At 37.1% G+C, this 16136-nt stretch overlaps 1 protein-coding gene across 7 annotated transcripts in view; it reads right to left on the reverse strand.

The window, feature by feature from the left end:
* Positions 1-16136, reverse strand: part of CACNA2D1 (calcium voltage-gated channel auxiliary subunit alpha2delta 1) — a 524891-nt gene that overhangs the window by 372970 nt on the left and 135785 nt on the right. For all 7 annotated transcript variants that reach the window (XM_005890243.3, XM_070369704.1, XM_070369702.1 and 4 more), the window contains exon 3: positions 8287-8403. In XM_005890243.3, the coding sequence (XP_005890305.2) occupies positions 8287-8403 (117 nt within the window). The remainder of the gene's footprint in view (positions 1-8286; positions 8404-16136) is intronic.

Here is a 16136-nt window from a genome sequence, read left to right on the forward strand (position 1 = left end):
TAGAAACAGCACAGCACGCATGATTAAGAATCCCAAGTCCAATTCCAGTTCTGACTCTGACCACCTGGGTGTGAGGGCTGGCCAGCTCCATGGGTGTGGGACCTGTGCAATCACCCAGCTGGATCCCACAATTGTTCTAAAGCTCTGTGGCTGCCGTCTTTAAATTCTGAATAACTTCTTTCAAGAGGCGCCCCACATTTTCATTTTGGACAAGACCCCACAAATTACATAGTTGTTACTGCCTGTGTGAGATTTCCAATTCAATTCATTTAATTTTCATTATCTTTCATGTGATCAACAACCCAACACTCCCTCTTCTCCTAATTTTTGCAAATGCAGTGCTATCGGAGCATATATTACGTTTGTTAAGTTATCAACACAATAATACTGCAGTGTTGACATTACTTTCTGATCCTAAATAATTAAGCCAACTCAAGTCTATGAAAATCACATTTCCAAAAGAGTTTTTTTTTTTTTTTTTTTTTTTAGTAAAAAGAGACTACCAGTGTTGCCCAGAACTTTTCCTTTTCTGAACACCTTCCATGAGAAAATTTTTCACTTTCATTTTACCATTAATTCTACGCTCTGTCTTAAAGGGGTATTTGGCAGCTATCTTTTTTCCAAAAGTGTCTTTGCTCAGACAATTCAGTACGAACACTATTTCACAGAATGGACAAGGAAGAAAGTACTGTATAGCAGAGCGCGAGTAACAGCAGGAAATATTTTAAAAACACCTTGCTGCTAACCTTTAAATAATATAAATAACCTTCAAATAATCAGAACAGAATGTTATAAAAATTAAAGTGCTGAGTGTGGTAGTGAGTAGCAGCACCATTACGAGTATATGGATCTGTTTACTCCTTAGGGTACTTTAAGAGGTTCCAAACACAGCACTTACTGTTTCCCCATTCATTCTGTCTGACCCCAAATTTCGAGCATTATCATTACTTGAGATTTAAAATCCATAAAAATGCTGCTAAAGTATATAACTTGAGAGAGGAAATGTGCTGTTGTATCTGGAGATTTTCATTTAACACATTAGCAAATGGTATCAAGAAAGACAAGCATTTCCCATTTAAATCTGTCATCTACTTCAGAAAAATCATATGTTCTGAGTGAGAAATATGACACCATGTATTATGTTTATTTTGTTAAAAAAATACCTCATGCTTGTATCCAACCACATTTCCATATACATATACAGAAATGAATTCTTTGCTGTGTAAAGTTGAACACATTTTTCAAAATTCCTTGAGCATTCACTCATGCCTCAACCTTATCACCCAGAACTCTTAATTTCTCTCATTTCTATTATTTATCAAAACTTCTTTTTCTCCACTGTTCACTACAAATTATCATAACAAAGTTTACTCTTTTGAACTCACAATTTCTAACTATTACCAGATCTACCCATGGTTCATGATTTCAAATATTTCAACTATCGTTGACTAATTCTCAAGTACCCATGATATTTAAAAAATTTACGAGTCTTAAAACATGGATTCAATAGTCCTCTCAATCTACTGCTGTTCACCCTGTGCCAAGCCTTGTTAGAAAAAGCTGATTTGACTACACATGCAATCATTATATTTTCAATAAAATATTCTTACAAAATGGGACTTTATATAAAAAGCCAAAGAAAGCAACATTTTCCTTCCCCTCCTCAGCTTTTTCAAAATGAATTTTCTCCAGACTTTCTTCCCTAAAACTCACATTCAATCTTGAAAAGATTTGATACAGACACTGGCTGGCTGGATCCACATTTTAATTAAGACTACCACAATTCTGTACAGAGAGGTGGTGTCCCAGCTGAAAAAACTCCATCTATTATTTCCCCTTGCAGCCAAGGGTAACCCAGTGGGATGAAGGCAGATGTAACAGAATGAGACTTCTGGAAATCTCTTGAGCTACCTACATCCAGGTTTCTTGCTTTGAGAGAAAATAAACTTGCAATCTTTTTATATCACTCTAGTTGGCTTATGCAATATTGCTCTTTACAGCATCAGACCTTGTTTCTATCACCAGTCACATCCACAGCTGGGTGTTGTTTTTGCTTTGTCTCCATCTCTTCATTCTTTCTGGAGTTATTTCTCCACTGATCTCAAGTAGCATAGTGGGCACCTACCAACCTGGGGAGTTCATCTTTCAGTGTCCTATCTTTTTGCCTTTTCACACTGTTCATGGAATTCTCAAGGTAAGAACAGGAAAAGGAGTATGTCAAGGTTGTATACTATCACCCTGCTTATTTAACTTATATGCAGAGTATATCATGAGAAACACTGAACTGGATGAAGTACAGGCTGGAATCAAGATGGCCGGGAGAAATATCAATGACCTCAGATATGTAGATGACACCACTCTTATGGCAGAAAGTGAAGACCTAAAGAGCCTCTTGATGAAAGTGATAGAGGAGAGTGAAAAAGTTGGCTTAAAACTCAACATTCAAAAAATGAAGATCATGGCATCCGGTCCCATCACTTCATGGCAAACATGTGGAAACAGTCACTGACTTTATTTTTGGGGGCTCCCAAATCACTGCAGATGGTGATTGCAGCCATGAAATTAAGACGCTTACACCTTGGAAGGAAAGTTATGACCAACCTAGATAGCATATTAAAAATCAGAGACATTACTTTGTCAACAAAGGTCTGTCTAGTCAAAGCTATGGTTTTTCCAGTAGCCATGTATGGATGTGAGAGTTGGACTATAAAGAAAGCTGAGTGCCAACGAATTGATGCTTTTGAACTGTGGTGTTGGAGAAGACTCTTGAGAGTCCCTTGGACTGCAAGGAGATCAGTCCTGAACATTCAATGGAAGGACTGATGCTGAAGCTGAAACTCCAATACTTAGGTCACCTTATGGGAAGAACTGACTCGTTGGAAAAGATCCTGATTCAATCCTGGGAAAGACTGAAGGCAGGATGAGATGGGGATGACAGAGGATGAGATGGTTAGATGGCAACAGCAAATCGATGAATATGAGTTTGAGCAATCTCCGGGATTTGGTGATGGACAGGGAGTCCTGGCGTGCTGCAGTCCATGGAGTCACAAAGAGTCAGACACGACTGAGCAACTGAACTAAACTGATTCAAAGTACAGTCTTTGTAGCAGGACCATCACCTGTTTGCTTATTAGAAATTCAGTATATTTGGCCAGATCTACTGAATAAAAAGGGTAGCACAGTGGTAAAGAATCCACCTGCAATGCAGGAGACGCAAAAGATGCAGGTTCGATCCAAAGGATGGGAAGATCGTCTAGAGTAGGAAATGTCAACCCGCTCCAGTATTTTTGCCTGGGAAATCCTATGGATAGAGGAACCTGGAAGGTACAGTCCAGGGGCCACAAAGAGTCAGACATGACTGAGCGCACACACACACATACACACACTAAATAAAAATCTGCATTTTAACAAGAGCCAGAGGTGAACCACATGCACATTAAAGTTTGAGAAACACTGGAATACACTGCTTATTAAATATGTTTTTGGAAGAAAGTTAAAAGAATATTCAAAGACTCCATTTCCTTACTGAAAAATGAGACTACTAATGGTATATAGTGCACAGCATTATTATGAGAAATCATCAGGTAACAGTACTTAATAAACACTCAATAATGTATAACTGGCATTAAATTTGATCATCAATCTCAAACCTGTATATTCAAGATATATTTCCAAAGTATTTATTTATGCAATTACATTGGTACCCCATGCAGATAAATTAAAGCTCCTTTAATACTGAAGTCTCCCTGAGTATAAGCCAATAACAAAAGTAGAAGTGAATTAATAATATACATTATTATTAATAATATAGTAATCTTATATTCTTATATAATATTACTATATTATATTCATTCATATCCATCTTGTATGAATGAATTTATGAATATGAATATGGATAAATTTATTAATTTATTCATGAATTCATATTCATCTTATATTCATTTACAACACATTATAGAACCTGTTTTTTAATTATCCTCAAAATATTTCTCTTTCAAATAATGTATTTATTTCCATGTATTCAAAAAGTTAAATAAAAATTTAGTTTGCAAACAAACATGAATCTTTCTCCCTCACATAAAATCTAACAAATTCTACATTTCATTAGTAATTATGCTTTCTGTACTCTCCCATCGTGCGCTTAAGACAGCCAGTGATCCCACAGGACTCAAATAATATACCAGGTATCTAGATCTTCAATTCCAAATGATAAAAAATAAAGTCTCATTAAGCTCCCATTTTAATCCAGTTAAGGCAAGATACATCCTACTTCATTCCAACACATTCTTCTAAGGACTGTGATGACCAAATTATCTGCTTCCTACATTCAGGGTGTAAAAAAAAAATGTAAGCTGATAAAAATCAATATAAATGGAATCATTTTCAGTAGTCATTAGTGAATATTAATCACTTAAGAAGTAATTTTTATTAAACTTTTAATGAAAATATATTTACATCTATAAATGATGCTTTAAAGAGGTATATTCATATAACAAAATCTGAAGATAATGTTATGAATCTTCTAATCAAGAAAGTTTCCCTTACCATTACACATTTCTTAAAAATTGTGCTTCACAGAGGACTTTGTAGACACTTCTCCAAAGAAGGCATACAGATGGCCATTAGGGATATGGAAAAATGCTCAAAATCGCTAATTATTAGAGAAACGCAAATGAAAACTACAATGAGGTACCACCTCACACTGGTGAAAATGGCCATTATTAAAAGTCTACAAATAAACAAACACTGGAGAAAGTATGGCAAAAAGGGAACTCTCATACCTGTTGGTGGGAATATATGTTACTGTAGCCAGTATGGAGATCAGTATGGATATTCCTCAGAAAACTAAAAACAGAGTTACCAGCAATCCCACATCTAGGCATTTACCCAGACAAAACTATAACTCAAAAAGATATATGCATCCCTATGGGCTGCCGTCTATGGGGTCACACAGAGTCGGACACGACTGAAGTGACTTAGCAGCAGCAGCATGTTCATAGCACCACCATTCACAATAGCCAAGACATGGAAGCAACCTAAATATCCATTGACAGATGAATGGATAAAGATGATGTGGTAGCATATATGTAATGCAATAGTGCTCAGCCATCAAAAGCAACAGAATAATGCCATATGCAGGAACACAGATGCAACTAGAAATTATTATACTAGGTGAAGTCAGAAAGAGAAAGATAAAAGCCACATGTTATCACTTATATGTGGAATCTAAAACATAGCACAAATGAACCTATCTACAAAATAGAAACACACTCACAGATGGAAGAGAGCAGACTTGTGGTTCAGCCAAGGGAAGGGAGTAGGGTGAAGGATAAACTGGGAGTTTGGGTTTAGCAGATACAAAGTACTACATTTAGAATGGATAAAAAACAAGTCCTACTGTGTAGCAAAGCAAAATATATCCAATCTCTCAAAATAAACCTTAATAGAATATTTTAAAAGAGGCCATCAGTTCAGTTCACTCAGTCATGTCCAACTCTTTGCGACCCCATGAATCGCAGCACTCCAGGCCTCCCTGTCCATCACCAACTCCCGGAGTACACCCAAACTCATGTGCATCGAGTTGGTGATGCCATCCATCCATCTCATGCTCCGTCGTCCCCTTCTCCTCCTGCCCTCAATCCCTCCCAGCATCAGAGTCTTTTCCAATGAGTCAGCTCTTCGCATGAGGTGGCCAAAGTATTGGAGTTTCAGCTTTAGCATCATTCCTTCCAAAGAAAGCCCAGGGCTGATCTCCTTCAGAATGGACTGGTTGGATCTCCTTCCAATCCAAGGGACTCTCAAGAGTCTTCTCCAACACCACAGTTCAAAAGCAGCAATTCTTCAGCGCTCAGCCTTCTTCACAGTCCAACTCTCACATCCATACATGACCACAGGAAAAACCATAGCCTTGACTAGACAGACCTTTGTTGGCAAAGTAATGTCTCTGCTGTTGAATATGCTATCTAGGTTGGTCATAACTTTCCTTCCAAGGAGTAAGCGTCTTTTAATTTCATGGCTGCAATCACCATCTGCAGTGATTCTGGAGCCCAAAAAAATAAAGTCTGACACTGTTTCTGCTGTTTCCCCATCTATTTCCCTGGAGAAGGGAATGGCAAACCACTTTAGTATTCTTGCCCTGAGAACCCCATGAACAGTATGAAAAGAAGGTATATATATGTGTATAAATGAGTTACTTTGCTATACAGCAGAAATTTGCAAACTACTGTAAATCAACTATACTTAAAAAAAAAAAGTGTTTCAACTTCTGGCAATGTGTACCAAATATTCCAAAGGATCCTCTTATGTTACAACAAGATCCTCGATATTTTAAGATACATAGAAATGTGTAAGGATCAAAAACAAAACAGACAATTTCTGAATGCCAAGAGATGTGTATGTGTGTGTATACATATATATATATATAAAAAGTTAAAAATCTGAACTGTAAGTGATCAGTAAACAAAGAATTCAGAGTTATCCTGGAACAAACACCTGCAACAGTGCTGAGATTTGTAGAACAAGGAGTTAAACTTAAACTGCAACATTACATCTAACAAAAGATATATATAAGAACTTTGTAAACAAATTTTAAAATGCTATAAAGTGGCATAAAAAACAGCTAACTGGATAAAAAATCATGTATATAAATATAAAGACAAAAATCATAATGATATAAATTCTTCCAAATTTTGTCTTAATTTGGAATTCAATGGAATACCATTTAAAATCCCAGTAAAGATTGTTTCAAATAATTGCATGCTGAATATAAATTTTAAATAATGTGTGAACATTCAAGACTAGTCAATTCCTTTTGAAGAAGAAGATGGTGAGCTGCTGAGCATACTAGCTTGATAAATGGGGCTTCATCAAGGGAAGGTAAAATATTTAATATATGGTCTCAGGAGAACTGATCAGAAAAAAAAAATCATTTGTATTGTGACCTAAAACTGTATACTGATATTAGCTACAGGTGGCTTAAATAGATCTGACAGAAGTGGAATCTTTTACAATAAAATACACAAAAATATTTAGAACATCAGAGTAGGAAACGATTTTTTAAACAAAGCATACACCTCAAAATATTTTTTTTTAAAGTTGACTCTGACAGCATTAAAATTAAGAACTTATTTGATCAAAATATACCATAAAGACAATAAAAAGACAAGTCACAAACTGGAAAAAGAGATTTGCATCACATGTAACTGAAATGAACTACCATCAAGAATATACAATCTACGAATCAATTTAAATGATTAAGATGTGTAAAAGATATGAAGAAATATGTCACTGAAGAGGAAACAAGAATATTCAGAATACAAAACAGATAACCGTGTCATTAGGGATAAGCAGAGATGCCATTTGGCACCCATTCAGCTGCCTATAGTTAAGAACTCTGACATTGCCACTCATTGGCCAGAATATGGACCAATGGGGACTCAAATACTGGTAGTAGGGGTCTAAACTGATAGAACTATTTTGGAAAATCAGTGTCATACTTATGTAATCTGATTTTATGAACACCCTATAGTCTAATATTCTACTATCACATACTGACCCGTATTCTTGCACATATGTACTGAGAAACTCATTCAAGAAAATGAAGCCACCCTATTCATGGTTCTATCCAAATAATAATTTACCAGCAGAGAATAAGTGAATAAATTAAGATATATGCTCAAAAAATATTTTACCATGAATAAAAATGAATTAAAGCTAAGCACAAACATCTAAAAAACTCATGCAAACATAATGTTGATGGAAGAAAGGATGTAGCTGAAGACCACATACAGCATCATGACTAACACATGTTTAGCAAAACATTTATGTGAGGTACAGCTACTTTTAAAGAGCAAAGAAACAAATAATCAAATATCTAGTGTACTGGCTATCTCTGGTATAGACGCAGGATGATGAGACAAATACTACAAAGGCAGGTTTAAGGATGCTTGCAATATTCAAGGGTTTTACACTGTATGATCAGTTTAAACAGGATTATTACACATGATTATTTACATATGTGTAAACAGATGTATGTTCTAATTAAATATACTATTTCTCTGTATTAAAATCACCTTATACAAATAAAATAATAATTAGAAACAAGCTAATTCATTATTTCAAGTCCACAATGAAACCATGATCTTATCTTTTATGAACATATATTAGATGAACACAGTTTCTCAGATAAAACAGCATACTAAAGAAAACCTCCAAATAAAGCATGAAAGATAAATAATAAATGAGTAATATAGAATAATAAAATGAGTAGATACAATTTAAACTCACCACCAGGGCTTTGGATCTGTTGCTCAGAAGTTTTTCAATATCCCTGGCTGCAATTTCCACCAGCTGGCGTGCATTATTTGGCTCCACAGTATACAAATCTTGGTATTTCTCATAAATCTGTATGAAGAGGAAATATAATTAGTAAGAACAATAATTGCTTATTTGGTTCCCGTCCTCACATTAGAATGTATTTAAAACCATAAACAACTGATTAGAAAGACAAATCTATTCCTCGCTTCATCTTGATCTTTTTGGAGTTCCAGTGTGTTCAAAATATACATATATATGCATATATAAATATATATATGTTGATACACATATAAATATCAATTAACTGTAAGACCACAAGCTCACCAAAACAGTATATCATGTTAAAAGGTTGTAAAACATCTTGTAACACAACAATTTGTGTGTGCAATTTTGCAAATTCAAGTTGTACCTCCAACCTCAAAGTGAAAAATTGAAAGTGAAAGTCTTTGTCCAACTCTTTGCCACCCCATGGACTATACAGTCCATGGAATTCTCCAGGCCAGAATACTGGAGTGGGTAGCTGTTCCCTTCTCCAGGGTATCTTTCCGACCCAGGAATTGAACTGGGGTCTCCTGCACTGCAGACGGATTCTTTACCAGCTAAGCTATAGGGAAGCCCCAAACCTGGTATTTACCGCCTTCAGCATTTTAAAGAAACAGGGAGGTTATTCTAGAAAATAGAAGAACTTAAGCATGGGACATCAAAACTGGAGGATGTGTGCACTGAACAAAAGTCAGGACAAGGGAATAAGATATTGCACTGAGGGAGACTCGCACCTTTTCCATCACTGAAGCTAAGATGTACGCTGCTAAATAGGCTTATAACCAAAAAGAGAAACACAGAGAATGAAGACCTTCCCCTCCTCAGGTTCATCCTGGTGGCACAGGGAGCTTCACATTTCACAGTGAAGAACAAGGTCACCGAGGTCTACATTAAAGTTTGGTTGAAGCTGTAATAGTATAAGCATTTATATTATGAAACTGAATTTTTTTTTTTTAATTCACTGAATAAGACTATATTGAAAGTAACCTAGACAGCAAGAGAAAACAATTACATTTCTGGCTCACATCAGCATTTATGGAAGGATTTCCCTAGAGTAGCATAAGATGCACCTGGTTTATCAAGCGTGTATACTCCTGGCAGGAAATAAAGATTAAAAGAAAAGTGGGGCGGGGGGGGTGGGCGGGCAGTGAGGAGCACAAAGACAGTGACCATGTCTGTTGCTGAAGGGCTGGGCTGAAAAGGAAATCCCTTATTCATCCAACAGATGGGTTGCACATGCATGACTAAACCATCTTCAAAGCCAGGGACTGGCAGGTTTTTACTGTCTTATGAGAAGTGAATCCAGGCACAAGCAGGAACCAGTTCAACCCTGCTTTTACTGGCATAATGCCAGCATTCTGGTTACTACCAACAGGTTCTACAGCTGGTCCCAGCCGACCATGAATGCTGCTGGTAAACACTGGTTTCAAAAGGAGCAATATACATTGGCTAACATTCATTTTTTGAAGTGTGTTGGTTTCACATGAAGTTTCACAGTTTTAAGTGATTTAAAATATATCAACATTTTAATTAATAAGTTAAAATAATTAACTATAATAAAATTAATTATCTAATAAATATTTTTGGAGATTTAAATCAAACTTCTATTGCTAAAATTGTTCATCATTTTCAAACCATGAGGCTTTCCCTCACACTTTGAACTTTGACCTTGTAGGTTCTCATCCCAATTATTCAAGGCACAGTAATTTAGTCATATAAAATCCCAAGAGTTAACGTCATTCATGATTCCTGCATATTACTGGATTTTTTCTACTTTTTATTGATGGACAGATTATTGTGTCCTGTTTTTAAAGACCCAGGTTATCCATGAAGGACTCCCTCCAGTCCAAAGCTATCTGTTTCAGCCTAAGACCTCATCCAGGAACATGAACTCCTAAACAGATTGATTTGAGGTACAAACAGATAAAACTCAACATCACTCTAATTGATCAAGGATATTTAGTTCTTTGCAGAAAAGCCAATATAATTAATTGCTGTGAAAGGCAGATGTGCTTTGTATCATGAATATCTTGCTCATTTCTGTATAAAGTCTAACCTCCTTCCTGTGGTACTGGGACTCTAATAGAACTGAAAGTTGGTAAAGATTAGTTCAGGACACAGTCTCTACTTCATATTATGTACTACAGCTAATGCCAATTATTAGCCACTATCTATGTATGCCAGACATATTAAATGCTATAAAGGATGAATGAATTATAAATAAGAAAAAACTAGTTCAAGTATATATATTTTCTCAGAGAATATTCTCTCAAGTTCCACTTATACAGTAATTTTTAAAAGCTTAGGAAATAAAAAATAAGATCCAGAATGCAAATAAACTTTAATAAATAAAGTCAAGGAAGCTTAAATCTAGAGCCCCAATGCAAATGCCCTGCCATACATTTTTAGGTACAATATCACATTTGAAATGTTTTCATTGTAATAAAACATGAATTAGAATCATGTAACAGCCACCATCAAAAGAAGTGGACTTTGCTTCTGGTTTCAAAGAATGCAATCTTGTTGTTTTTGTTGCATGAGATATTGCAATGGCTCTCAAAGAGAAAGAGCCTGGTGCATGTTTAGTGAACAATTTTCAGAGTAGACGGTTTCACATGGATTTTTAAGATATTATATTTCCATAACTTACAGGTATTTACAGTTCCTTCCACCACTAAAATAAACCACATTTCTATAATATTTAACATGCTAACATGAATATTTTAAAGAGTCTTAAATATCTTTTTTTCTTCTTCCTAGTTTTTCTTTTCCTTTATAAAAAATTAATTATATGCTTTACCCCTTTATCCAATGTCTTTCCTGACAGAAAAACAACATGATGGGAATAACATGAGTTTCTGGCACCAGACAGAGCTACTTTCAAATCACATGTCAGCTCCTCACATGCCATGTGACACTGGCTTCCGTTTCTTCTACTAGAAAGAATGGAGCACATAAAGAGAATTCAAGACAGGATCTTTTTCCTCCTGACTGATAACACTAACATGCTATTAATTTTTTCTATAACTCAAATCTTCACACTGCCACCCTTAACACTAGTCTTGACAAAAAGAATATTTGTCGCCTTGTACATTATTTCCTTCTCATCATCTTAACTAGCTGGTTTTAATTTTCTTTCACTACAAAACTCACAGGCCAAGATTTGCTGTGATTACAGAAACCATGGTTTCCCTACCTTTTTCACTGAAAACATCCATTAAGTCTCTTTGCTCTATAGTTAAGCCCATGGTTCAGCGATAATTTCCAGAACAATACATTTAAAAATAACTCACCTGTAATTATCTAAAAAGCAACATCACTCACTGACACCATCGCTAAATAAACATAATTAATGAAATGTTTCAAAAATCATAATATTAGTATCACACCATGGAATTATACCGTGAAATACAGTAATTCCCCTACATATGAATGAACTCCCTTCTGAGAGCACGTTCATAAGTCCAATTTTCTCGTTAAGTCCAACAAAGTTAGCAAAGGTACCCAACTAACACAATTGGCTACATACTGCTGCTTTTACATTTGCTTTCAGATATCCTGGGCTTGAAATAAAGATACTGTACTACTGTATTATGCTGTAAAGTACACAAAAGCACAAACACCTAGAGAGGATGCATGCATGTAATGATGAATTTCACACGTGTGAATTACTGTGATCAATCTCATGTGATTGATCATGAGAATGCACTTTAGCATCTTTGAAAGTTTGCATCTTGCAGGTTCATATGTAGGCTGTGCTGTGCTTAGTCCCTCAGTCATGTCCAACTCTTTGTGACCCCATGGACTGTAGCCTACCAGGCTCCTCCGTCCATTGAATTTTCCAGGCAAGAGTACTGGAGTAGGTTGCTGTTTCCTTCTCCAGGGGATCTTCCCAACCCAAGGATCAAACTTGGATCTCCCACATTGCTGGCAGACACTTTACCGCCTGAGCCACCCAGGAAGCCAAAACCATCCACCACTTTCATTTAATCATTTTATTCATGGGAACAGTGGGTGTCAGCCTCCAGAATGTAAGCGTGGAGAGACTTTAAGTCCCATTTCACATCGCTCAGGAGCAAACCACTGCCCAGAGGAGAAGGAAATGAAATCCTAATGTATCATAGTTACACAAAGGGAATCTGAGTGCCACTGTCTATCTGGGACCTCTCTTTGTTTCAGCAGGATGTGCTGAAATATTCATCGCAAAGCCCCTTGGGATGAACAAGTAAGGAGGCTGGAAATTAAGGATAATTATCTCTTCTAGGAGATGACCCTGGTATGAGTTCAAGGGGATCCCAATGCAGACTGAATGGCCAGTGGGAAGCAGAGATCCAGCTGAAGAATAATGGTGAAAACTATCTGGAAAGATTGACCAAGTTTTTAGTACCAATAACATTAATATCCATGTCAACAGAAACAGTAAATACACCAGATATCTTGTCACGTCAGTCTACCTTGTACCCAGAGGCCCAAGAGAAAAGTCAAGAAAATCAGAAAATACTGAAAGGGAGTTGAAACTCTGAATTAACTGAATATAAAACTGATCACAAGAGACTGTTTTAAACTGAAAAAGCTGAACCTTGAAATTGTGAGAATAATTTTTCCCCCATTCTGGGAGAAACAATGGCAGCTCAGTTAAGTTGTTGTTGGCAGTAAGTTAAGTTCTCCAAAGACAAACACAGTCAAATGTCTGCAGAGTAAATCAAAATATGTACATTTTGATAGCCCCTTCAATAGTTGTGCATTTACTTCCCTCCATTGGAACTTGTCCTGGACAAGCCATTAAAACCTCTGCCATCTTTCTGAGGGAAGTTTTCTCTTGGAAGTCCCTGATGAAACAGGAGTCAGAGGAGTTTCCTTACAAATGGGTAAGTGAGTGAGTGAGTGAGTGAAGTCGCTCAGTCGTGTCTGACTCTTTGCGACCCCGTGGACTGTAGCCCCCCAGATTCCTCCATCCATGGGATTCTGCAAGCAAGAATACTGGAGTGGGTTGCCATTTCCTTCTCCAGGGGATCTTCCCGACCCAGGGATCAAACCCAGGTCTCCCGCACTGCAAGCAGACGCTTTATCATCTGAACTGAAGGGTTTAGAGGCCGTCAAATGGACATGACCTATAAAGGCAATTTTGATGGTTTTACATAGAAATGACCTCTAATGGAAAAGAACACAAATGGGAACTATTTGAGATACATTTCTATGTAAAATGTAGTTTGCACATAATTCAGCATTTTAAATGAGCACTCTGCAACGGAGACCGAATATCAATCATCTCTTGAGGTTTTCTACTATGTACCAACATCAAATCTACATAGGAACAATGTTACTCCTGCTTTTCTCTTCTATATCAAATGTCCTGAAGCCTTTGTGTCTCTCTGGAGCAAGGCCGAGTTTCTAAAGGCACATTCCAGTATAAACATCATCGATGGGGCAGAGAAGGACCCGGTCAGTCACATTGTACAGTCTTAGGGCCAGATGGCTGGAGTAGAGGAATCCGCCTCCTCTTGCGTAAGACGGGTAGACGCCAGTGTAAACAACTTTCGGGATGTAGTACTTGAGTTTCTTATCCCAATGAGGTCCAGCATTATACAAATGGGTAGCAATATTTTAATGTAAGATCTTGCCATTGGCCCCTGCCTAATAGCATCAGGACATATCAGACCTATGCTAAAAACAAAGGAGAAAAGGAAAGATACATTCATTTGAATGCAGAGTTCCAAAGAACAGCAAGGAGATAAGAAAGCCTTCCTCAGTGATCAATGAAAAGAAATAGAGGAAAACAACAGAATGGGAAAGACCAGAGATCTCTTCAAGAAAATTACAGATACAAAGGGAACATTTCATGCAAAGATGGGCGCAATAAAGGACAGAAATGGTATGAACCTACAGAAGTAGAAAATATTAAGAGGTGACAACAATACACAGAACAATACAAAAAAGATCTTCATGACCCAGATAATCACAATGTTGTTATCACTCATCTAGAGCAAGACATTCTGGAATGAGAAGTCAAGTGGCCTTAGGAAGCATCACTATGAACAAATCTAGTGGAAGTGATAGAATCCCAGTTGAGCTATTTCAAATTGTAAAAGATGATGCTATTAAAGTGATGCACTCAATATGCCAGCAAATTTGGAAAACTCAGCAGTGGCCACAGGACTGAAAGAGATCAGTTTTCATTCCAATCCCAAAGAAAGGCAATACCAAAGAATGTTCAATGTACCACACAATTGCACTCATCTCACACACTAACAAAGTAATGCTCAAAATTCTCCAAGCCAGGCTTCAACAGTACATGAACTGTGAACTTCCAGATGTTCAAGCTGGATTTAGAAAAGACAGAGGAACCAGAGATCAAATTGCCAACATCCACTGGATCAACTGAAAAACAAGAGAGTTCTCTAAAAACATCTACTTCTGCTTTACTGACTAAAGCAAAGCTTTTGACCATGTAGATCACAACAAACTGTGGAAAATTCTTCAAGAGATGGCAATGCCACACCACCTTGCCTGCCTCCTGAGAAATTTGTATCCAGGTCAAGAAGCAACAGTTAGAACCAGACATGGAACAACAGACTGGTACCAAATTGGAAAAGGAGTACATCAAGGCTATATATTGTCACCCCGTTTATTTAACTTATATGCACAGTACATCATGTGAAATGCTGGGCTGGATGAAGCACAAGCTGGAATCAAGACTGACAGGAGAAATATCAGTAACCTCAGATATATAGATGACACCACCCTTATGGCAGAAAGTGAAGAGGAACTAAAGAACGTCTTGATGAAAATGAAAGAGAAGAGTGAAAAGGTTGGCTTAAAACTCAACATTTAAAAAATGAAGATCATGACATCTGGTCCCATCACTTCATGGGAAATAGATGGGGAAACAGTGGAAACAGTGACAGACTTTATTTTCTTGGGCTCCAAAATCACTGCAGATGGTGATTGCAGCCATGAAATTAAAAGATGCTTGCTGCTTGGAAGAAAAGCTATGACCAACCTAGACAGCATATTAAAACCACAGATATTACTTTGCCAACAAAGGTCCATCTAGTCAAGGCTATGGTTTTTCCAGTAGCCATGAATGGATGTGAGAGTTGGACCACAAAGAAAGCTGAGCGCTGAAGAACTGAGGCTTGAACTGTGGTGTTGGAGAAGACTCTTGAGAGTCCCTTGGACTGCAAGGAGATCCAACCAGTCCATCCTAAAGGAGATCAGTCCTCAGTGTTTATTGGAAGGACTGATGGTGAAGCTGAAACTCCAATCTTTGGCCACCTGATGCAAAGAGCTGACTCTTTTGAAAAGACCCTGATGCTGGGAAAGATTGAAGACAGGAGGAGAAGAGGATGACAGAGGATGAGATGGTTGATGGCATCACTGACTCGTTGGACATGAGTTTGAGCAACCTCCAGGAGTCGGTCATGGACAGGGAAGCCTGGGTGTGCTGAAGTCCATGGGGTCGCAAAGAGTAAGACACAACTGAGCGACTGAATTGAACTGATATTGGACCTGGAAGCAGCTAATTCCTGAATTAATAATCTGTGAGGAATCAGATAGAAAAGATCTACATGAATAAGGATAATATATTGAAGAAATCAAGTTTTCTCCACATAGGATGACAGATGGATCAAAGTTAAAAGCAGTAGCAAAAGTGAAAAGACCAGCAGGAGAAAAACAGTCTTCAAATACTACTAGTGCGATAAATGATGGCTATGGTAGGTAGAGTAAGGACTTCCCAAAGATAAACATATCCTTATCCCTAGAACCTGTGAATATTT

This window comes from Bos mutus, chromosome 4, assembly GCF_027580195.1.
Source record: "Bos mutus isolate GX-2022 chromosome 4, NWIPB_WYAK_1.1, whole genome shotgun sequence".
Lineage (NCBI taxonomy): Eukaryota > Metazoa > Chordata > Mammalia > Artiodactyla > Bovidae > Bos > Bos mutus.